This window comes from Haemaphysalis longicornis, unplaced genomic scaffold (assembly GCF_048455015.1).
Source record: "Haemaphysalis longicornis isolate Haplotype H1 unplaced genomic scaffold, Haemaphysalis longicornis Haplotype H1 scaffold_9, whole genome shotgun sequence".
In the NCBI taxonomy this organism is placed as follows: domain Eukaryota; kingdom Metazoa; phylum Arthropoda; class Arachnida; order Ixodida; family Ixodidae; genus Haemaphysalis; species Haemaphysalis longicornis.
In genome coordinates, this window is record NW_027526460.1 from 110,431,814 (window position 1) to 110,457,072 (window position 25,259).

A 25,259-nucleotide genomic window follows, 5' to 3' on the forward strand; every position below is an offset into this window, starting at 1 on the left:
CTTGGGAGAAGAAGAAGAAAAAAAATTCCCCCGCATTTCCCCGAGGGGGAGAATGTGAAAGTGCGAATGCACGGTTGTCGGCCCGCTTGCGGCGCTTGCGCTCGGCCCCCGCAGCCCACCGCCTCGCCGCCTTCTCTTCCATCTCTTCCATCGGGTTTGTAGTATCACGTGTACACCACGCAGTTATCAAGCCGCTATAACGCCGCTGAGTCGCCAACGCACGCCGCTGACGACGTAGTTTGAATGCGTTAAAGATATAAGGCGCGTTACTAACACTGATATCAGCGTCGCGTCCGTGGAAGAAGAAGACGCCGTTCCGAGCGGCTGTGTTTCTCTATGCTCTCAGCTGGAAACAGCGCATCGGCCACTGGCCGAGGTACTACTTCGTCCGGAACTAACATGGATACGTACAAGATCATCCTTCCCCGTCTGCCAACCGGTAATGTTGTCTTGAACACTGTCTTCCTGCATGCGGACTTGAAAGGCCGGCCATACCGTGCTCCCGATTTTAGGGATGCTCTGGCTCGCGTGATCAACCTCCGCGACGTCTTGTGTATAGGGCAATACCAAATGAGCCACGTGTGGATGGTTACTTGCGTCTCGAGCGCCGTCAAGCAGAAGCTAGTCCAGCTCGAGAAGTTCATCGTCAAAGGATTGCAGTGTATGGTGTTTGACCCGGATACAAAGAATGTTAAGATGAAGCTACTTTGGGTGCCGCGTCACATGGAAAACCGTAGAGTAACAGAAGCGCTCGAACCATTTGGAACCACCCAATCCATTACCAGAGAAATGTGGCGGTGTCCGGGAATGGACCATATGGAGACTGGAGCTCGCGAGGTGTCCCTTACACTAAAGGATGGAGTATCGGTCTCTGATGTGCCGCATATGATGGACATTTATGGGAGCCAGTGTCTTGTACTGATTCCTGGAAGGCCACCTCTTTGTTTGCGGTGCAGCAGGATTGGGCACGTGCGACGGCAGTGCCGAACACCCCGGTGCAACGAGTGTCGACGATATGGTCATACCGCAGAAAGGTGCGTCATGACGTACGCAGACAAGCTTCGGCATGGCCAGGAATCAACTACTGAAGATGACGTCTCCGCTCATGTCATGGATGTGACGGAGGTCGTTGACGCATCAGGTGAAGTTGGCCAGTCGGTGCTATCGGAAAATCCGGAGGCTGGGCCTCAAGATTCTTCGGCGGTGGGTCGCAGGGAACTGGAGCCCTCCCCTGTGCCACCTGATCGTGAGCGGCAGGATGATTCCCAGTCTAGTAAGCAGAACCGGGAAGAGGAAATGGACACGCATTCGACAGCTTCGAATGACGCTTCAGGGGAGGTTCATGCTGCGGTACCTTTACCTGCCAGCGATGATGACAGCAGTGATGTCTCGTGCGGAGAAGGTGGAGATGACAGTTCCGTCACCTTGCCGTCCGCATCCTGGGCGGATGCTGTGGCTCTACCAGATGATGTTCCGGGTGGTAACAGCGGATCGGTGAAGAGGCCAGCTCCTGCCGATGGCGAGGACAAGTCATCGAGCGCTGGCAAAAAGCAAGCGTCCAATGCTCAAGATTCTTCCGACATGGCTGTGGTGACTAGTGGTCTTGTGACGCGGGCTGGCTCCAAAAAGTCAGGAAAATCACTGTCATCCAAGACCACCCGCAAGGGTGGCACATCTGGAGGTGAAAAGGTCGCTTAAGAAGCTCCAACAAAATGGCAAGTGTCATAGCATTTCACGCGGCCACACTTAACGTGAGAGGTCTAAGAAACAGGAGAAGGCAATACCAGCTTTTACGCCTCCTTAAACGGATGGGCGTGGACATTGCGGCCATCCAGGAGACAAAGCTCTGCAGTGATGAGGACACGGCGGCTGCATTAGAACCCTTTTTAGAACATTACAACGTATGTGTTAGTCCCTCTGCAGGCTTGTCTGGTGGATGTTTTTTGGTTATTAGCAAGAAAGTTGAGTTTTCCAGTCTCTCCTGTAGTATAGATGATGCTGGGCGTTTTATTTGCTGTGACCTTGTTATGGTAGGAGTTGAATGGCGTATAATATGCATTTATGCTCCAGTGAATTGTCGGGAACGTAACTCCTTTTTTATGTCACTGGGGAATTTTCTACGCACACAACGGAAAATCCTCCTCATGGGGGATTTTAATTGTGTCTGCTGTGAGCAAGACCGATCTAGACCACGTTCACAATACGACCAAAGTGCAGCCACCCTGTCTGATTTAGTGCATGATAATGGTCTTGTTGATGTTGGTCAGGTAAAAGGGAGTATCATGCACTTTACTCACTTTCAGAGCAATTCGAATGCCCGTCTTGACCGCATATACATTTCAGCAGAAGAGATGCCTAGCATTTCTGACTATATTGTACGCCCGATCTTCTTCACAGACCACTGCATGGTATCTGTTTGCTTAGGACGTTCAAGACCGCGTAGCGTGCTGCCTCAATGGGATCTGTGGAAGCTTAATACCTCTTTATTGGCCGATGGAATATTTTGTAAACGTATATCCGATTGCTTGACTAGTATTCTTGAAACACACAGTCTTTCTTTATATCAGAAATGGGATTTATTCAAACAGGAGGTAAGGGATTGCGCAATAGAAGAGTCCGCACGCCTTTCGTTTTTAAAACGTTTTTATGTACGGGAACTAACTCGTACATTGGTAGGGCTTCATGAACTCGAAGCGGTCAGTCCGGGATCGGGTGTAGAGGAAATTGGCATTGTTAAGGCACAACTTCAGCAATATGTTACCGAAAAATACCATGGCGCTCTAATTCGGTCGAGAACTGAAAAATTCTTTGATAGTTACCCCACTCGTCGTTCACTAAATGATGAGCGGGATTCAGCACTTGCGAAGGAGGTAATCGAAATTCAACATAACGGTATTAGGTACACTGAAGCAGCTGGAATTGCTAGTGCTTTCCATGACCACTACAGCACGCTATTGGCGGGGTCAAGTCTATTAGCTCGGGGGCAAGAATTTAGTTCTCTCATTGATTTACTGCCAAAGCTGACAGACGATGAGTGCGCTCTGGTTTCTGGGCCTATTACACTAGAAGAAGTTAAGGCTGCCATCTCTGACCTCAAGACAAACAAGACCCCGGGGCCCGATGGTTTGAGCGGAGAGTTTTATCAAAAGTTCTCTGCTATCCTTGCTCCCGTTCTGTTAGACATATTCACAGCAGCATACGACCATGATGTTTTGCCGCCAACCTTTTATTTAGGACACACAGTTTTAATTCCGAAAACGCAAGATGAACAAAAGCTGAAATCGGTTGACGGCTATCGGCCAATATCTCTCTGCAATGTATATTATAAAATTTTCGCAAAAATTTTATCTAGGCGCCTTCAACTTGTCATCACTAGTTTAGTAGGACCTCACCAAACTTGCGGTATTAGAGGTAGGAGCATTCAAACAAACATACATGTTGCCCGTTCAATATTGGAGTGTGTGTCTGATTCGGCAGAGCAGGTGGCCCTTATCCAAATTGACCTTTCAAAGGCATTTGATCGCGTTTCTCATGATTTTCTATTCGCACTATTGGCAGCGGTAAATTTAGGGGATGTGTTGTTAAAAGGCATTCAGCTTTGTTGCAAACAGTGCACCACACAACTGGTCGTCAACCGCGTTCTGTCTAAGCCAGTTTCTATTAAGTCGTCTGTTAGACAGGGCTGCCCCCTTTCACCCTTGTTGTTTGCCTTATATCTCGAACCTCTGTGCCTTAGTATTCAGCAGAGTGAAAGAGTACGGGGCTTTTCATCGCTATCCTGTGAGGTTAAGGTCCTTGCTTACGCGGATGACATTGCCTATTTTTGTTCCGATAAAAAAAGCGTTCAAGAAGCCCTTAATCTCACCAGGCAGTTTTGTGACGCGTCTGGAGCAGCTGTGAATATGGAAAAAACAAAGGGATTTTGGTTTGGTGAATGGGGTGCCAAACCGTCCTTATTTGGTGGCATTACTTGGGATAAGGACGCACTTCAATACTTACGTGTACCCTTGCACCAAATACGAAACACCGGGCCTCATTGGTCATTGGCACTCCAAAAAGTCAAGCGAGCCTCTCAGGCATGGATGGGGCGAGAACTTTCTGTGTTTGCGCGTGCGCATGCTTGTAATGTCTTCCTTGTCGCAAAGCTCGTTTATGTGCTGCAAGTACTCCACTGTGCGCGTTCTAAAGTACAAGCTCTGCATAGAGTTTTTGCGACATTTGTGTGGGGGTCCCAATGGGAACCTATGCGTAGGGACAATTTGTTTCTTCCATTAGTGTCTGGGGGTGCTGGGCTGATACATTTGTTTGTACACCAGCTTGTATCTCGGTTTTTCTTCTATAAGGTGACGCATCATCCACTTCTGCTCAACGTTATTCAACAGCGCATAAGTTTTCATTTACCGTTTTTGCTTGTCTCCACTGGTGAAGTCAGTACGAAGCCGCCATGGGGGTTTTTAAAGGAGGTGGTCGACACCTTCAATTTCCTTACTGCGAGGTTTTCCCTGCAATATCTGTTTACCCTTTCCAGGAAGGCTTTGACGAACACTTTATTAGAGAGTCTGTTCCCAGTGCCGGTTTATCGCCAGCCTTACATTGGCCACCATAAGGACAGTGTTTTGAAGCGGGTCACACGTATGTGTCTTCCTCCAAATGCGAAAACGTTTTTCTTTAAGCTGCATACATCAACACTACCAGTGAAAACATGGTTGCGCGAGAAAGGAATGTCTATTCCTTGGTCTGACAATTGCCGTTTATGCAATCAACCTGAAACCATTGATCATTGTTTTGTTTTGTGCCGGGATGCGGTGTTTTTCTGGGATGTGTTGCAACGAACTCTTAAAAAGGACATAGACATTACCCCTTATACAATTCGGTTCTTGCCTTTTAGAGATGTTACTGGAGTGCCCTATGATATATTTGTTGTGATCGGATTGTATAGCTTGTGGAAGTGCCGCATGACGGACAGGCACGCGGAACCCCCTCGCCCAACGAAGTCCATTTTTCGGGAGCAAACTGCGTTGGTGCGGAGCATTTATGCGGCGCAAAGTGACCCACCAGAATGGCTGCATCTGTTGGACGCGTGCGTCTGCCTGCCAGAGTTTTAACGAACGGCTAATTTTAGCTGCTGTGATATGCATCTTCTTGGATGACTCATAACTTTTGTAGGCTGTGTTAAGGGTAGTTTTCCATGCAGTAAAGAAAAAAAAAAGTCGTGTCCATGGCTTAGTCGGTAGAGCGTCGCGCTGCGGCCGCAAAGTCCTCGGATCGAAACCTGGCGCCGGATGCTGTTTTTTTTTTATATAGAGAGGAGGACTGCGTTAAAGATATAAGGCGCGTTACTAACACTGATATCAGCGTCGCGTCCGTGGCTTAGTCGGTAGAGCGTCGCGGTGCGGCCGCCGCCGGATGCTGTTTTTTTTATATAGAGAGAGGAGGACTGCGGACGCCGCCGCCGCCGACGCCGCCGCCGCCGCCGCCGGCGGTGGAAGGTTTGGGGTCGCTTATAAAGTGCATTCGCACTTAAAAGAAAAAACAAAAGCAATAAAACAAGTTGCAGTGACAATAGAAAACACGACATAGCAAGAAATCACAGATAAAGGAAGGCATCAAACTCAGGCACTGTACAAGAGACGGAGATTCCGGTAAGAACAAGAAAACAAATCAAAACCATCTACTTTGCAGGCGTTCAAAAGAGACTGTAAAGTGTAAGATAAACGCTGTTGACCGGTATTTAGACGAGTAGTAGGTACTAACCAGTTTTTTTGTATATTTAGTTGGGTAGTGTGGAACTCTTTTTTGCAAAGTTGCAAGGCCTTGTAAAGCAGTCAGGCTGTGTCTTTATGTCTTGTGAGTTCTTTTTGCGGGAACTGGTTACAATTCCCCCTACCGCGCAGTTTACACGAAAGCGATCGATATTTTTATGCCAGTTGTAATCACCGCAGCGTAGATTCGACAGCCAGAAAGGGGGTACGATTGTCAAGAGCTGCATGAATGAAGCGCGTACGGCCGCGGCAGCTCTGGCGAAACGAGAGCGTTCAGAGCTAACGCTGCTGGAACCAGCAATCAGGGAGCACTAAGGGGCTTTAGTGACGACTGCTGACGACATAATGAGGGGACGCTGGGGAGCGAAAGCGCGGATTGCGAATGCTCTGGGACTTCAGTATAACTGCCTGTTCTGTAATTGAACCGATTCTCGTAACGGATGCGGCGCTCAGGCACTAACCGATCATATGCTCCCATCATGGGCTTCCGTCTACCAGCACGTGTCAATATATAACAACCAATTTTAGGCTAAGGAGGCGGTGGCGCCGTAAGAAATATTTTTCGGGGGTGTTGTACGCCGCCTGTATAACACCCCCGAAACAGAGAATGTTCTTGTTCTCTATAACCATTTTTGTCAACAAGCCGACCCTCTTCATATTTTTGTTCTCCCGTTTTATTATATTGATGCTGTGTGTAAACATAATGGGCGGAAAAAAAGGCCGAAAAAAGGGGGGGGTGGGAGGTAGGACACAGCAGCGCTCAGAAACTTTCGGGGGGTATTCTGATACCGAAACATCCCCGAGGCAACGCCTGACGTTACTACAACTACCTCAGTTCATTCTATAGTAACGTTGGCTTTGTCCCTGCATATGGATACGAAACTGAAACAATGTGAACAGCAGAATGACAGTGCTGTTATTCACGTGCTAGAGAGAGAGAGAGTAAGGGAGGGACAGGACAATAGGGGGCTATATACGACGTCATTTGCGTATAATGAATCAATGACTCCAAGAGCTTTAATAACAGAGGCCGGCATGCTGAAGTGAGAATAATTAACCTAAAGCCCACACTGTCCCGGAAACCCCACATATAACAACTCATTCGGTTTGGATATGCCCTGCCTACCCCCACCCCCACACCTATAGGTGTGGGGGTGGGGGTAGGCATGGCATATCCAGTGCTCAAGGGTGTGTATACACACCCTTGAGCACTGGGGGAGCTTGCTGCGCAGTGGCCAGCTCGCGGATCAGGATCAGGAGTTTCTTGTGAGTTGTGACGCACCCCCGGCCCCCGAAGCAGAGCGTGGACTGGGGGATTATAGATTGTATTCATTGAAAAGTTTAGCTGTCAATTTATTCGCTTGGCAACACTGGAAACGGCCATGGACATGGCGCGGCTTGTGCCACCGCACGCCGCAGAAAAAGAACACCGGTGTGTGTCGTCGGCTCGGTTTCAACCCGATTCACAACGGTGGTGTCAACAGAGATGTTATTAATCGCACTCCCATTTCTTTGCATTCGATGGGCGTACAGTTTGAAACGTCCAACACACATTATGTGCACATGCTTAGCACGGACAGGTACCACCAATCCGCGGAGCCCGACGCAACCAGTGACGGCGCACTCACATGGTTGCCTGCATGCGTGCCTCGCCTGTGAATACAATCTATAAGATGTCCACCCACTGGCCACGGTCTCAATAGACGCCATAATTATAATAAAAAAAACTTATGCCAATCCAATTAAAAGCTGGCGGTATATCGTTTCGAAGTCAGTGGGGACAGCATGGATGACATTGTAACAAACTGTGTTATACAGCCTGTTTTGTATCTGCGGGAAGAAAATATTTAATCAATAGGAAGTCAATAAAGCTGCAGGCTCTTCGGTAATAAACGAGGTAACATCATCGAATTTCATGCCGTATACTAGAGTGAAATCTGTCACTTCAGTCGCTACCGTCCTGGAAGGTGTCATAACAGCTGACAATAGTAGTTGAGCTGGTTTGGAACAAGGCCTAATACCTATTGCTTGTGGCAATAAATCCAACAGCCCGGGATAAAATTGTTTCTCTCAATAAAAGTTTATTCGTCCTCCTCCTCTCGCTTCTATGGTATAAATGTTTTAAAAATCCTGAAAGAGAAATATTTTATAGTTCCATTAGCAAAATAACTCTAAATTGTGGAGGAGGGGGAGGAATGCCGTTGATGATGAAGAGATGTCAGCCTGGCAGTGAGCTTGGCTTGCTACTCCACATGAACATGAGACGTGCGAAAGTGAAAGGAAACGAAGACGCAAAAACTCATACAGACACTACAAAAGCAAAGAAGCACACAAACTGAAAGACGCAGGATCACGCACACAGCGCAAAAACAGAAGTGAAGTTAAGGCAAACATTCACAGAGTTTCGTTCAGGCCGGAGTGACGGAGAAATGACCCCAAGGCCCGTCTACTACGTGTTGCCGCGGCAGTTGAGTGCCATGGACCAATGGCGTCGCAAAGCTTCGATGGTGCACCGGCACGCAGTCCCAAAGTTGTCTTCCAGGTTAGCCGCGGGGTGTCATAAAGGGGACACACACACAGTACATGTTCTATGTCCTCACGAACACTGCATACTTGACAGTGAGGGAGGGCAACTCGGCGCGTCTTGTGCAAGTAGTGGCTGGTAAAAGCGACGTTGAGGCGAATGCGCTGAGCAACTGCTTCGTCGCGCTTTCCCAGGCCACACGGCATTCGAAAAGTGCAGGCGGGGTCAATTCTGCATAATGTCTGATCATTTTTTGTACTGTCCGTCCATATGGAGAGTTGTGACTGCCGCGCCACGGAGTACGCAAGTGTCGCGGCGCCACGTCGAGAGAAAGGAATCGAGATGATGGCACTAGATTGGGTGTGAGCCGCGCAAGCTGTTTCGTCGGCCACCATATTCCCATTCACCCCACAAAGTCCAGGTAGCTACTGTAACACTACCTCGTGAAGCATGCTGGCAGCCTGTGTATGCAGGGTGTGTATTTCGTGGGCCAGTTGTTCGCGCCGGAATGATGCTAGCTGCTGAAGCGCCGCCCGTGAATCTGTGAAAATCACCCACACAGAAGCTTCTTGCCCAAGAATGTACTGCAAAGCATTGTGTTTTTCAACAAAAGTCCCTTTCTTAAGAGAAAGATGGTTAAAACGCGAAGCTTTCTTCCGTGCAACCTGAGTCAAAGCCAAAGTCCGAAATCCACTCTCCCAAGGTTCGAAATTCGAACTGTAGAGTCCAAAGCCAAAGTCCACTTCAGCCACCCGCCGCGGTGGCTCAGTGGCTAAGGCGTTGCGCCGCTGAGCCCAAGGACGCGGGTTCGATTACCGGTCGCGGCGGCCGCTTTTCTGATGGAGGTGAAAAGCAGGAAAGCCCGTGTGTTCGAGATTTCAGCGCACGTTAAAGATCCCCAGGTGGTCAAAATTAATCCGGAGTCCTCCACTACGGCGCTCCTCATCGCTTGTGTATCGTCGGCGCGTTAAACCTCACAATCAATCAAATCAAAGTCCACTCCAACTCCGCCAAAGTCCAATGCCGACGTCCAACCCAACACCCCCGAAATCCAAAGCCTAAATCCAAACCCGCATAAGGAATTATGTCATCCTCACCATCGCCTAACTGTGTGTGCTGCCAAACTATATTTCGCGTATTACGAAAGGTCCGTTAGTTGTGCAAAGACATTCTGTCGTTATGTTATGTGGTGTTATGTTATGTCATGCAAGGACATCCTATTCTTATGTTACAAGGTGTATGGTTGTCGACCCTTTGTGAAACCCGTTCTATAAAGTTGTCTTTACTGCAGTGTAATTTACTCGGACATCAACGCCGTCAGTGATGCATACAGAGCTTCGCCTTAACAATATTACGATTTTTATAGCCGTAGGCAGCTTTAGAGCGTGCTCGCGAGCCTTGGCAGGAAAGAAAAGAGCACTAACCAGCGGTTTAGCCTGCCACGATCGCGGAAGCATGGCTCGCCTATATATGAGCGCCATATTTGCCTCCGATATGAAGCTCTATCGGTACCACCAAGCCCGTACTGGTTTTTACATACCACGCGTTGTTTTTAGCCTAGCACTGTGTCCGCTCATTACCCGAATTGGCGCCATTTTGCGTATCTCATGACAAACGTTATATATTGCACCCTTTTCGAACCTCCTTACGTTGAACACGTCTTGCGAATTGCTTAAGTGAGACGGATTAGATCTGACACTTCAGGGCTGAAGCCGTTTCTGACGCGTTTCTTCCTGCATCCTCACCAGATACCACTCGTCAAAATTTTGTTGTACAGACATATTGTACAGACATGCTGTACAGGGCCGGCCCATGGCCTGGCATGGTAATGCCAGTTCGAAATTCAGTTTAACTGAAATGCCTTATGTGGATTATTGGACCCTACATACACGTATGCTCGCAGTCGGAATGCGCATTTGATGCAGATGGGTTGCGCTGACACCTCAGCGGTGACAACTAGATTTCGAAAGCATGCTGATGGGTACAGGTGTCAAGTTCTGTACTGATTTGCAACAGTCGTGAGTCCTATCACCATTCCATATTCAGGCCGTCGGTGTGCAGCAGGGGTACTGATCAAGGGCGTAGCCAGGGGGGTTGTTTCGGTAGCAGAACACCCCTCCCCTCATCCTTTCATTCCTTCTTCCGCCCATGCTTCTTGCACACTTCATCTGTAAATTTAAACACGAAAATGAAAACGAGCCAAGAAAACAACAATAACATATTATTCTGGCGCAGGCAATCCTTTGTAATTTTTTTAAGCGGTGGCGTATAACACCCCCCGAAAAATATTTCTGGCTGGGGCACTGGTACTGAGGTATTCCTCTGAAACCCATGAATGATGTCACTGAACATTTGTTTCTCTCTCCGTAAGGGCCAAAGCGGTGCACTATCACTTTCCAGAAGCAAAAAAAACATAGAAATCGTTTGAATCAATCATTGAAAAGTTCAGCTCAGGAAGTGTCAACTAGATCACCAGTTGAAATCGCCATTTCTTTGAGGACCGGCAAACAGGCAGCGGACATCAACTGTGATCCACGGCTGACTCCTTTCCGCACTCAGTAAGTTCTGTTCGGAGTTTCCACGTGAGAAAACGTCTCCCTCGCTCCAGGTATACGAGGCCATGTGTCGAAAACCCGACCTCTCCACGCTGCTATACCAGGGCGATAAATAACGGCGGACAGATTTAGAAGTCGGGCGCTCGTGGACAGGCCACGAGCCGAGCGGGCCGAATGCGGCTGCGCGTGAAGCCAAGCCGAGACGAGCCGAGGCGAGGCCCTGGCTCGACGGCTGTCGTCTGCATGCGAGCGCTGACACTGCTTTTCCATTAGGCAACGCCGCATCTCGTCTCCCAGTGGGCTGCGTGGTGGCATGATGTCTCTCTTTTTTCAGCCGCCTTCCCCCTTTCGGCGTCAATTAGCACGCTTGTCGGTTGAAGCAAAACCAGCAACTTTGGCAATGCCGCACCGATGGCTGCTGGGTACGATGCTGACGGCACGCTGTTGGCCCACCGTCCTCTCCTAGTCATCAGCATTACGGTAGGAGCGAAGTAGAGCAACTGATGTGGCACTCAACGTGTTTTGTGTTAGTGTAAAGCTTGGTGGGCTCAGTAAAATCTCAGTGTATTGTGAAAACACTCAGAGTATGGGATACTGCCGAATTCCATCAGTTCGCGTCCATCTTTCAGGAATAAGCAGTAAATTTTGCCTTATTGAAAGCACGTAAGCTAATGGCTTTATGACCAGGTATTTTATCTTTGAAGGTATACAGCTGTGGAGGGGAAACCACCAAAAAGCAGGCGATAAGAGCCATTATTTTCCTGTCGGCTCCAAATTTTTATAGATCCTGCCTTGAGCGATGAGACGAAGGCCGATTATCGCCTGCTTGCAATATTTACTCTTCCGACGTTGCTGAGGGCGAACCAGCAACTGTGCATACGACGTAGTTGATGAGTTAAACTCTTCCCTTTCTCACCGTGGTGAAACATCCGTGGCCGCTGCAGGTGCCAGAAACAACAGTAGCCATTGTAACACGGCCAATACAGACGCTTTCAATGACTGAGTTTTAGACAGTTTTCTAAAAAGGCTTTTCAGGAATAAAAACTGCTCATTTAGGTTTTGGCTGCGAATATAAGCAGCAGCGGCTGCGCCAAGAAACGCCTCTAGCCCTGCGATTTTTCAAGTTCGGGTAGCGTTTAGCGTACATAGACGTTTTTTCGACACCGTGACTAGTTGCTCCAATATCAACCAAAAATGCTACAAATAGGTGCAGGTGAATCCTGAGTACACGTGTGCATCCTGCTACCATATTGGAAACTTGTCTGGTATGCAGAAAAACAGTATATAAAACGAGAAGTGAGTCCGCTGCGCAGAAACGGGCGTGTTCTGCGAGTTACACCACGAAACAAAGCGTAGAAGGTTGGAAAGAGAAGGTACCAGTTGTGGACATGAGTGACCTAAAGTCGTCCCTGGTTTCCGTAAGTTAAAAGTTCAGTCAGTTGCTACTCCTCAAAGATACCGTGCTCACTATGAAGCAGTGGGCACAGCTGATGTCCAAAAAATTACAGCTATTTAAGCGACAGACCACACACGAAAAGGTAATGTAAGAAATTCGGGAAAGCCTAGAAATCCTTGAAAAGTAGGCTTGCGGCACTAATGATGAAAATGGACGGCTGAAAGTGGGTCTTTACGAGCTTGGATGCAGGAGTCGGGGGCTAACTTTAGAAATTCGCCGTGTCCAGTCCCCGGAAGACGGAAATTTGTTTAAGAACTAATCTGCGTTGCCTCTTTGACCGGCGTCGAACGCTGACCGCCGCAACAACAGACGTTGTCTCTATATGTCGCCTCCATTCAAATACGAAACAAAATTTTCTTCACAGCTGTTCTGTGCACCGGCAAGAACCTGTGGCTTTTATGGGAAGGATGTTTAATTTTGGTCATTTAATTTCTAGCGTAGCTAGCTGGCCCATGCGTGAAAATCGTAACGCCTGTTAACCGGAGATTTGACGCTTAGGAAGTTATTCGTACTTTGAATAACACAACTGCCAAAACTGTTCGAAGTCATACTGTAACAATGCTGCTCTCCACGTGTCAATACGATTAATGCCAGTTAGTAAAAGCTTGATTTAGAACATAACTCCTCCCACAATTCACGCTCGGCATTTCTTCCTTTTCCCGTATACGTAACAGTTCTAAACTTCCATTCCCAATACAATTCAACAGGGTGGAAATTTGGGCTGCTTAGTACATTTTTTTCAGACAGCAGAAACAACGGAGTGGACGGAACAAGGAAAGACAGCAGCACAATACCTTGACTAACAACCAAGTGCTTTACTTCCATGAACGGCGTATAAAGGCATAAACACACAAAAGGCTCATTACGAGGCGAGGGAGTCTAAGAGATATCGTATTAACTGCTTTTATTTTCTTTTTTTGATGGTAAATTTGCTTCTCCGTTTCTATGAATGATATCTGCAGGACTTCCGCTCTCCTATATCCCTATTCTATCAGTTTTTGACAAGTGTCGTGTTTTGAAGTTTTCTAAACAGTCAAGAGGACCGTATCATCTGTTCCGGCAATGCTTACCACGGTTTTGCATTAATACACCCCCCGAATAGCTAGAAACGTCGCTGGCTCTGGACGCGAAATCCTCGCTTCGTGCGCACGCCATCTGCGTCAGGGTGAAAGCGTGTGCGCGCAGTTTCGTTTTGTTACCTCCTCCGACCTTGTGCAGAAAATTCGCAAGAGGCGCGAACAAGGCCGGTTGTCGTGACGACATTTCGCCGTATCCTTTATCACTGCACGGGCACTGACTACATTCAAGTGCTTTTGGCGCGACTTTCTCTTCGAGGAGGCGGCGCGAACGGCGAAGTGGCGCAAGGCGGGAGGAGAGGAGGAACACGCAACCGTACACGCAGCAGCGGCTGGGATTCGGATCCGAACCCGCCGTCGCTGCTGGGACGTGTCTCGATTAATGAGTTCTCGGGGGAAGTTCCTTAAAAGCGAATACGTGTTTCTTCGCGGCGCGCCGGCGCTTCGCTTCTGCGAAATCTCACTTTTCTGCCGCGTGCGCAGCGCGTGCCGTTCAAATGAAACACGGCACGACGAAATGGAGAGTGAGACAACGCACACGCGAACCCAAAGAAATCGCAGAGGTGACGACGATATCTTTTGTCTTGGTGCCAGAGGGACCTTGGAGCAGCTTCGAGGGTAGCGATGAGCACAAGTCCCTCTCCCCCCCCCCCCGTCTCTCTCTCTCTCTCTCTCTCTCTCTCTCTCTCTCTCTCTCTCTCTCTCTCTCTCTCTCTCTCTGTCTCTGCGTACAAAGATACAGATGAAAAGAGGAGGTATAAGACGACGTGCTAAAGAAGCATGTGCCCGAAGAGACACGATGCACGCGAACCGTAACGCGAGGAGCATTTTTTCGCTATTGGAGGAGAAAAAAATGCAGCGCATCTTGTACATTGCGTCTGGAAGATTTTGTGTAGTTTATAATGCCACCTGAGCCCGGATTTACTCGTCTAGCGCTATCCACATTGCCCGTCACAGGGTGGAATTCATATAGACGCCAGGGTGCTAAGGCTGGGATGGGGGAGGGTTGATTACTGAGTTCTGGATCGTTCTCTGGAACCGTCAACTGCTGACGAAGCGTTACAAAGGGCTAGCTCTTTTGCCAAAGCATTGGAAATGGAGGGGCTTATAGTCTTGTTGTGAATAGGGGAAGCGAAGCCAACGGAGATCATTTGTTTAGGAAGCGAGGTAGAGGTGATCGGCATGAGTGCATTGATGAAACGGACGATGATTTGGTACTTCGACGCCTGCAGGAAAGGGTGGCCGCCACGGGATGGAGACGGTTGATTAATTCCGTCGGGGTCGTGATAAGGTCTCTATGGTGACCCTTGTTCACAGCTGCACTCTGCACACGGCACTTCTGAAGCACTCCTCAGAACAGATCCTGCACATGCTACGGCGGGTGGCAACCAGCTGGAGAGAAATGAAGGAGAACGACACTCCGAAGCTGGTACAAGCCTCTGTGGTGTCAAGAATAGCGTACGCAACAGCTTACCTCCTGATGAACGAGGAAGAAGAGAGCCAGGTGGACAAAATAATACGCAAGGCAGTTAAACACGCCATCGGAGTCTCCATGAGTGCGTCGACGGGCAAGCTCCTGCAGATGGCTCTACGCAACACAGTGGACAAGCTGGTTGAGGGTCACCTATCCACACAAAAACAGAGGCTGAGTCACACTAACGCGTGTCGCTGTGTCCTGGGAAGAATCGGCTGGAGCGTGGCAGAGCTGACCCATCGAGGACAGCTTGCGGACACATGGCTAGACGCAATCAAGAACAAGCCTCTCCCAAAGGACATGAATCCGGCTCACCATGGCGGCAGGCGGGAGGCCAGGGCTCGGTCTCTCAACAGGTTACTGGAGAGAGAAGACGGTATCACCTTCACGGACGCCTCCAAAAACAAGGGGACGATCAGAGCAGTGTTGGTGGTGACAACCACGAGCGAGGTGCTGATAAGCGCATCGTTTCAAATCAGGGACGTGGAAGAAGCGGAAGAGTTGGCGATTGCCCTAACCCTCACCCTTTCCGGCATTTCCAAGGGTGTCACCGACTCACAGAAGGCGTACAGACACTTCCAGTTAGGCTGGGTGTCCCAGCGGGTGCTTCGCGTTCTGAGAGACAAAACGCCTCCGGAGAGTCATGTTGAATTAGTATGGGTTGCAGATCACTCCTTGGTGGAGGGCAATGAGGTTGCCCAACGACAGGCCCGCGCGTTAACATACTAGGCAACGGCTGAGGAGGAGGCCAGAAGTCAACATATGGTCCCCTACCGGGAGATAGTGTGGTACTATCGAGAGGATAGGCAGAAACTTCCTACCCCGCACCATGAACTGACGCGGGAGGAGCAAGTAATGTATAGACAGATTCACGCAGGATCCTTCCCTCACCCTCGCTTACTGAATGATATGTTTCGTAGCCAGTACGACAAGACCTGTCCGTTATGTAAGCAGCTCGGTACTCTTCTCCACATGATAGGAGAGAGCGACTTCAGTTCAAAACACCCACCCCAGTTAGCATAAAAACACCACCCTTACCCCTAGCAAGCGATGGGAGGTCTTGCTGTACAGCCCCGCCTTTGAGGGTTAGCAACGGCTGGTCACCAGGGGCCAGGTGGCGAAGGTAGCATATGGAATCCTGTGAAGAGGCAGCCACTCTCATCCAGCGCGTTTCATGCTGACATGCTCTGGATTAAAGTTTTCCCTCCTCCTCTTACATACGCACTGCCAGAATATTCCTCATTAGAGTTTTCTTAAGATTGTTACACAATTTAACTTTTTTGCGTGTGTGTTACAACGGTCAGTTCCAGGAACTAAATGCCCATCTTCGTTGGTGGAGATGAAGGTTGAAACAAGGACTCGCACGTGGCTGACATTTTCGCGGGCGGCCCACCGATTATCCGAACTCTAGAATCCACACACTGTTTCACCTTGGCGACGAGAAATGGCGTCCAACGGTTATGTAACATCGTCAACCTCACGATTGCGACGTCAACAAGGCTGACATTTCAGCCATCACCACAGGCTACCCCGGTCGACGCGCGGTGAAGATGAGGCCATGGTGCACGTGCGAAGGCCTGCAAGCGCCGAGAGCTTCGATCGACGAAAAGAAAATTCCGCCGGAGAGCCGCACGCGTGGCAATCAATGTACGACGGAGCCTCCTCCGCCGCTGCCGCGTGCGGCCTTCGCCTATGCGGCAGAGGAGGTAAAAAGATCGGCAGCGTAGGAGGAAGAAGACGGGAGAGGGCCGAATTAATGGCGACCGGGGAATTAGCGGCTCCCAGCGCTGGGCTCGTTCCCCAGAGCGACCGAAGCTAGGAGAGAGAGCCGCTACACTCGGCGTTCTGGAGCGCTCGTATTTGCACGAGACGAAAATTTATAAAGTGCGTTTCATTTCGTAATGAACGCGGGCTGAGGCATGGACAGAGCAGAAGCAGGCGCAGCAGCAGCATTGAGAGAAGCCCAGGGTACGGGTCTGCAGCTAATGCACTAATGGACACGCAGTGCCGGCCCGAAAGCTATAGGTACCCGCTCACGCGAGCACTCGTGGCTCCGTTGCAGGCACTGCTGCGTTTCGAAAAATAACGAAAGCAAGAAAAAGGTGCCTGTACAGGAAAGCCGTCAGCAGGGATGATGCAGCTCGGGTGTACACTCTTGCTTATCTCTGTATGCCGACAGGCGTGGACAAAAGAAAAAAGTGAAGGGAGATAGAATCTCTCGCGGCCGCCGGCCGCGCCAGGACAGGAATTTATTTTTGTGCAGTTTTCAGGCGTGGGGTATGATTGCATCAGAGCTGCAAACACGAGGGCGTTGCTGCCTCCCTGGTGTGGTTCGGCACAAACGAGGGAAAAAGAGAGACTCCATGTTTGCCGAGCGACAATTTTAAGCTAGTGGTGTGGTGGGTACCATCAGGGCGTGGGTGAAGTATGTTCGCGCGATAACAGTAATTTTGAAATGTTACGGGAGAAAGACAGGAACTGGTGTAAAATGGGCCTCCCTGGAGCCTACCCGTAGCTTCCGAGAAATGAAATCCGCCCGACTCCCGCATTTTTTAGGTATAATTTAAAGGCGATAGTCCTTCTTGGGCTACTTAAACGCGGAAATTTTTGACTGTCTGTCTGTTTGTCTGTCTGTCTGTCTGTCTGTCTGTCTGTCTGTCTGTCGCTCGATTCATCCGCCCGGCCAAAAGGTGACGTTCATACAGGCAGAACGTTTCCAAACTACTAAATATGGTTGCAATGTTCATAGTTTCCAACATTGTTGAGCAAAAAGAAGGCATTTGGCATATTTGAGGAGAACATCAATACGTAAGTGATATTTGTAGCCGTCTTGTAATTAAAAATGCATGACTGCTTGATGTTTGCGATAGGGAATATAAGAAATACGCCTTGAAAAAAAAAAATGTCTGGACCCAAAAGTACAAAATGCGCTCGCAGTGCCCCCTTGTGGTGGCATTCCAATAAGTACAACAGTAACAACAGAGTCCAGTAAATGGCGCGAGAGCAGTGGAACACGGCAATATTTATTTGACTGGAGCAAGCCTCCATCACGTTTACTTTGGGAGGAGCTTGACGGGAGGGGAGTGGTGTGGGAGGTGGACGAGAAACAGAAGACATTTACGAGGCAGCGGCGGCAGTAGACTATCGTCTTCTGACAATATCTGCAGCGAAGTCAGCTGATACGTGGTGCAGTTTCTTCCCAACCATTTTAGCATTCATATCTCTGATCTCTTTTCCTCATATGTTACACACAGCAGAACCCTGCTTACACCTTTTTGATGGGATCGCGGCGGGAAAAAAGGAACGCAGCGGCCGGGAAAGGCGTAACACAAACAAATTGTTAGTAGCACAAAAACATGCTGTTAAACATTGTAAAAAAGACATAAGCCATTGTTGAAACAGAAAATAAATTTACATGCTATTTCCGAGGTTTAAACATGTCCTATACAAGTAGTGCTTTTCCCGGGACAGTAGAATGACATTGCCATTGTCCAATTCTTCGTAAACAACCACCGGAAAATGTGCTCATCAAATGGACGCCAGGGCAGACTGGTCAAAAGGGGAACGAGGCCTGCGATGCCACAGCCCGAGGTCTTCTTATCCCGGCCCCCTTGCACCAATCCCCGTCCTTGGACATGGTGAGCGTAACCTTCACGAAATATTTGAGCATATTCAGACTCAACAGAAGAACATTTCCACCACCGGACAAAAGCCTCACTAAAGAAGAAGAGCTCACTCTCAGGACATTACAGACAGACACATTACCTACACTGGCTGAACTACACTGCTGGTACCCCACGTTATATTCTCCTTTTTGCTCGCACTGCCGGGAGAGGGCGGACGCGTACCACACAGTGTGGGCGTGCCAGTACACACTTACTCCCAAACACGTCAAGGCCACCCTGCTCAGCGATAGTCCTGCCTGCCATAATAACTGGTAGAGAGAGCCACAGCGGCGTTGGAGGCCAGCAGAACCCGGTATTTGGGATAGCCACCTTCTTTCCTCCCTGTTTTTTTTTCTTTTCTTTTGAAAAAAGGTATTTTCAATCAATGAATCATTGTAATACCCGTGCTACACGAGCGTTTAGAAGGACATTTGAAATTTCAAATGTCCTTCGAACTTGAAGGAGTTCCGCCGATCTACACGACGATTTTCAAAGGCAGTTGAAAGTTTCCACGTTCGCCCGCCATGTTTTGGTGTCGCCACTGCTGCCATGTTTCGTTCTTGGCGAAAATGTAATTTTAGAGTTAAAATGGGAAAAAAAGCAATTGTTAGAGATCAAATTGATAACAATCTACATGCGCACACAAAACCTGCACAAGCAGCCAGTTTCTTTTTGTCTTTTTTAGCACCGCCGGTGTTGAGAGTACCAAGTTACCTCGTAATCGCAGAGCGAGTGACAGAGAACGAAAACAAGTGAACAAGTGAAAAACAATGAAGATGTTGCACTTGAAACACAGTTTTACTTGTAAATAATTGTTTTTGTTATTACGGCTTGCAGAAACTGAGCCCGAGGGTACGACCGTTCGTGTTTCAAAGGCCTTTGAGACTCTCAAAGGTCAGTTGTCGTGCTCCTTTGACTCAAATGGCATTTCAGTCAAAGGCCTTTGAAAAACGTCGTGTAGCAGCTCAAAGGTGTCGTTTGAGTCAAATGACATTCGACTCGAAGGCCTTCGAAACGCTCGTGTAGCACGGGTATTAGATCGCCTTGCTGCTGTCCTAATCAGCGAAGTGGCTCATGTGCCTTCTTACAACGTCCAGTTCAGTTGGGTTCTACAATTGAGTTCCAAGTCGACATTGGCAGTCCAAACTCGTTTGCGATACGCATTTTTCTCCGGTTCGGTTCCCTGTTGACTACCCACAGAACGTCAACTTTGTCTTTCAGCGAAAGGGTTTCCCGTTTTCTTCGCGCCATCGGTGACCATGGTGAAGGCAAACAAGGTGTGAATTATAGCAAACTAGAGCATAAAACACACATGCAACAGTACGTGTGGGCGTGGTCGCGAGTGCATATTCCCGTGCGTACAGAGTAGCGACAACTTCGACGGTGACCATGATGAAGGTGCTTACAGGTGTTGTGCCGTGCCCCATGGTTTCCTGGATTTTCTTGGTGCGCCGGCAGCGCTCAATCATCAGGGACTTCGCAGTTAAATGTTTTTTTTTTTTTTTTTTTTTTGCCGCGCTTTCTCCACTTCAGCTTTTTAAGCACGCGGCGCTTTGGCGCCGGGTACCAGGGTTTCGCGGCGGCGGTGGCGGTGGCGGCGAAGGTGTCTGTGTAACCTAGCGAGCGAACGAGCCAGCCCAGCTGAAAGAAGGCGGTGGAGCAGCTTCTGGTGAAAGTGTGAGGGGGAGAGCGGTACGCGCTGTTAAGGCGTCATCTCCCAGCGCGTCGCCACGGCTCAGTATGTCTTGCTGCCTCCCCCTCACACTTTCGCCATGCGTCTCCGCCAAGGAGCACCCCCCCCCCCCCTTTCACCACACTCTTCTCCGCCGTTGGCGGCACATCCGAACCACATGACATTTGCGCGGGAGGTTCAAACACGATTTGCAACATGCTCGGTGGCAGCGAAGCGCGCTGCGAGATAATGGGCAGAGAAGCACGCCGCCATCGTGCGTTCGCTGATCACGCGATCACTTCTTGAGATGCAGCAGATATGCGCCATGACCGATTCATTGAGTGATTGATTGTGGGGTTGAACGTGCCGACGCTACACAGGCGATGACGCGCGCCGTAGTTGAGGGCTACGGATTAATTTTGACCACCTGCTGATCTTTAACGTGCGCCGAAATCTCAAACACACGGGCGTTCTTGCTTTTCGCCTCTATCAGAAAACCGACTGCCGCGGTAATCGAACCTGTGTCCTTCGGCACGCGCCGTGACCGAGATATGCGCCGGGACCGCGCTACGCATAAATTTTGGATTTCCTGGATTTCCCGATCTACCGAATTTACCGACCTAATGAGCGTATTCGGATTCCCCCGGAGGTAACTATACGGCTGAATGCCTCTGTGAAGTCGAACTAACGGGACAGATGCAGCTCCATTGGTGATTTCGAGTTCCGCAAACCCTCAACACGAGCAAGAAATTTCGCTCAGTCCCTGGGAACAGCTTCTTTGGATTAACGAGGTGGCAGCAGTTCTGAGCTTCAATGACTATCTGAGCGCCGACGCAAACTCCGACACGACGGAGGTCTTGAACAATGAGGAAATCATACAGTTTGTTTCAGGCGAACGAGACATGTCAAAGGATGCTGACGACCCAGAAAATTCTGAAGCTTCTGTGCCCGCTCCAGGCCAGGTGATAGACGCTACTGACTTGCTCAGCCGCTTTGCTGGGGCTCACGAAGGTAACAAGGGCGCATTGAATGTGCTTGTCTGCTACGATTTGTCCACCCACCCAATGCTACGAAGGGCACGCAGACGAAAATCACAGCCATTTTGCCACGAAATAAATTCATTTCTCCCAGAACACCTAGCGTTTTATTGTTATTATTTTTACCGCTGACACTTAGCGGTAGGAGCACGATTGTGGAAAACGGCTGTACCTCCTGTTTTACCCATAAAATGCCTACAAAAATGTAAGACATTTGGCCGCTAAGACAGATGTATCATTACTTCGAGTTTGATCCATTGGTCGTAACCAGGTTACTATAAACGCATTCGTACCTTTGTTAAAAATGCTATGTCACCTATATGTCATGAATGACCAGCTTCATTGATAATTCATATATGAAGAGTGAAATGGTTTAGTTTTTTTCTGTTACTGTGAAAGCGATTACAGTTGTTTTACTATACAGAGGGTGCGCCACGCAGGTAGCAAAAATCTCGATCTTTGCCTCTAAAGGGTGCTTCACAGCAAGTGCAGTTGAGCTGCGGTGAAGGTTTAAGACAGTAAAACGAACGGTGCCGGAGTAGATAAACTCACGAACATTGTGCAGCAGCGTCTGAAGAAGAAGAAAAAAACGCCTACAGGAAGTTTTCTGATGGCGCGAAAATTTGTTTTCATTCTTTCAGCGCCTGCTCAAGCACTGCTGGCGCGCAACGCAATATAACGCGGTTGTCGCGTCCCCTTCGTCACGCTTTGCGCACAGCTTCACATATTTTGGGGGGCTTGCTCTATAGAATTGCAGATGCGATACCAGCCTCAAAAAACGTGTCTTGTCGAAGTCATGCAATACAGTCCTGGAAGGAAATACAGTTGCATGTCCTTGAAGGAAAAGCTCGCCCACTACCAAGCTTCTATAGCGTATGGCCCACTACCAAGTCCATCACCAGCGTATGGCCGCCCTGTGTAAAGACGCAAGATGCTGCCTAAATGATTGTTCTAAAAATTAGATTGCGATAAACCCAAACGCATAGAAGAAGCACGACGGTACAGGCTCTCAAATGAGCATTTGTGGCGCCGTGGTTTTTCTGGGTCTACGTGTTTATAGCGCTCTAATTCTTAAAACAAGTACGTATTAACTTTGCCGAGATTGTGTTTTACAGAAGGTTTGACCTGTCGTATCGGGCCTTAGCAGCGGAAGTTACCTAAGCGAAAATTTACCCAAGCGAAAATTTCTTGGGCACACGCAGTGGTTATCGCTATAAGCAACACGACGGTTGTTCCCAGAGCATCGAGAACGTTCGAATGGATCCTTTGCCGAGGGCTGTGCGACCGTTGTCGCCGTGTCTGAATTACTGAAGAAGTTGTGTGCGGCGCAGCGCCTGCGCGGACTCTCTCATGGCCCAAAACTTATAAATACATCGCTTTACCCTCAACCACGGTTCGTCTCATTTCTGCCGCCACGTAATTACAATACCAACGTGAGAAGTTCTTCTGATTGCTGTACAAGGTTTTGGGAACCCCACATTTTCATGAAATCCGAAGGGCAAAGCCTCCCAGATAAAGCGCCTCCACCCCATGCCACTCTCCACCTCCACCTATCCCCTCCTTCTCTCAGGTCACATGGTGCTCGGGTGAGTTAGTTATTGCAGAATGGCTCTGATCTGTGCCAGTTGGTACACGGTCGTTCATTTTGAATGGGCATATATATGTATTTACTTCAGTAAAAATTCATTCGCTACTCAGCGGTGCGTCGCGTTTCTTCCTCTTCCTTTGTGTTCGTGCCAATTCAAAGTGATTCCCATCGAAGTTACTGGTTGTTTACTACTTGTGGGTAACCAGTGGCCCACCAATCTCGAGTGAGTCGGTGGTCTGTCCGCCTTGTTTTTACACAACACGTTTATGTAAAACATTTACAAGAGCTTGTACACGTTGCCGACGTTTAGTGTAACCATAACTATTGACGTAAAGCACATTTTTGGTGCGAAAGCCTTATGTTGCCCATGAGGCGAAAAACACGGCGTTACGAGCACGCAGCGGATGGCAGCATTGCCAGACGGTAAAATGCGGCACCAGAGAGTGGAAATGAGCCTGGTGACATTTGGGGGCTACTGCAGTTAAGGTACCAGTACGGCTACAGCGGACAATATGTGGTGAAAATTGGAGAAAAGAGTGAGTTATTGGTTTAAACCATGGTTTTCTTTCCACGAATGGAAGCTTTTCCAACTATTGAACACGAAGAGAACTCACATTACTTGACTGAATGCTTGTTTTAGTGTGCTCGATAAGTACTCTGATTTTCAACCCCCCCCCCCCCCCCCACCTCCACCCCCAGTGATAAAAACTCAAATGTGACATTTGAGCAAACAAACCACACCGAATAACATTGTTAGAAAAAAACACCTTGTGGAGAAAGTCTCGCTAGGGTTTCCTCACCAACATATTGTCACGTAGTCAAGGTCGACGCAGGTTTTTTTTCAAGGAACAAACGTTTATTGGAGCGAACTTGTGTTCCACTAACTCAAAGAATACGCAGGTGGCGAAGCACCAGTCAACAAAGTGTCGGGCGCAGACTGGCGGTGGCGAATCGAATACCGCGGAGGCGGCACTGGGAGTGTCTATCTTTCGCCGCCACTGTTTCTCGATACATGGAATTACAGCGAGAAAACTGGAGGTGAAAGAAGATCATTCTGAGCTAGTGACGTCAGGCCCAAACACTCTCCCTATCAAAATAAGGTAGCCCTTGCGGCATTCAAAAGAAAGGACAGGATACATGCACTTTGCTTGAAACATTGATAAGACACGGGGCGCCGCCATATGGTAAAAACAAAACAGAAGTATACAACCGCAATGCATGGTTCGCGGCGATATTTCTGACTAACTTGTTTGGTGTGACATGTTGATAGTACAGTAACCAGCAAAAGTTTGAGCGCTCACAAAATAATTTAAGAGAAATATACCTTGCACCAGGCCTTGCATTTTAAAATCAAGGCAGGCAAAAAGTACAGCGAGCATTGTATTGGAGGCGGGGTAACTTCCTGTACGAGCATGCCAATATAAAATAGAGTACGATATCTGTGAACTATCACTGGGACAGATATGAATAAAAAATTTAATTTTACAACATTCAAATCTGCTTTGCTGTAATCAAAATCTCCCGTCCGCTGTGTGATGGACAAAAACAACAAAAACACCACTTTAAATACTTTGCCTCGACAAGATGTATGCTCAGAAGAGGTGCCGGAGTCAGGAATACGTTATGAAGGCCCTATTGTAGAGCTGGTGACATCTCGTGAAATTTTGACCAGAGGCTGGTGTAGCAGCGCTTTTCCAATCTGGAAACGCTTGTGGGTGGCCCGCTGCTCTCAAAGGCCCATGAAGATTCCGCATGCCTTCAACGTACGAGTATAGCCAGAGACAGTGACTGGTGTTGAACTCAGGGGAGAGGAGGAGGAGGAGGAAAATCTTTATTGTGAGCCTGGTGATGTGGGAGTAGCTCCTCAGTCCAGGAGACCGTGAGACGACCTTGCTGTCTCAGCCCTGGACACAAGGAGTTGCTGTGCATCCAAGCCGGCGCTGGTCGTTAGGTTCTCCCACAGCTCAGGAAGGGGAAGGGAAGTGGGTAAAGGGGGGAGGGCTAGGTTGTGGGCGCACTCCAAGATCATGTGTATGAGGGTACATGGGTTACGGCAGAATTTACATGTGGCAGGGTATTGGGTGGGGTACAGCCGATGTAGCTAAGTTGGGTGAGGAAATGTGTTTGTTTGAAGCCTCCGGAGTATTACTTCTTCTGTTTTAGTAAGCACCGGGTGAGGAGGAGGAAAATGTCTTGATGCGCGGTAATGTTGGGTGATGTCTTGAAATGTGAGCAGGGGAACGGGACTTGGTGTTTCCTCAGAGGCCTGGGAGGAGAGTTCACGCAGGCTTGTCTATGGGCAAAATTATTGCCCGTTAGTGAGGAATGTCCCGGGGTGCACACGATGTCGATCTTCCTGTTGGGGGCGTGTTGAGTCAGGAGGTTCCACGTAGTTGAGGCCACGTAACCTGATAAAAAGCTGCGACAGACGGCTTGACAGTCCGTAACAA

The 25,259-nt window shown here is 48.8% G+C and overlaps 2 protein-coding genes across 3 annotated transcripts in view; both read left to right on the forward strand.

Annotated features, from left to right (window-relative positions):
* Window positions 1–25,259, forward strand: part of LOC144152971 (protein Wnt-5b-like) — a 571,698-nt gene that overhangs the window by 369,317 nt on the left and 177,122 nt on the right. The window lies entirely within an intron of this gene.
* On the forward strand, window positions 337–1,698 carry LOC144153354 (uncharacterized). The gene has a single exon (XM_077685004.1). It carries the CDS (start codon window positions 337–339, stop codon window positions 1,696–1,698), a length of 1,362 nt encoding a protein of 453 aa, XP_077541130.1.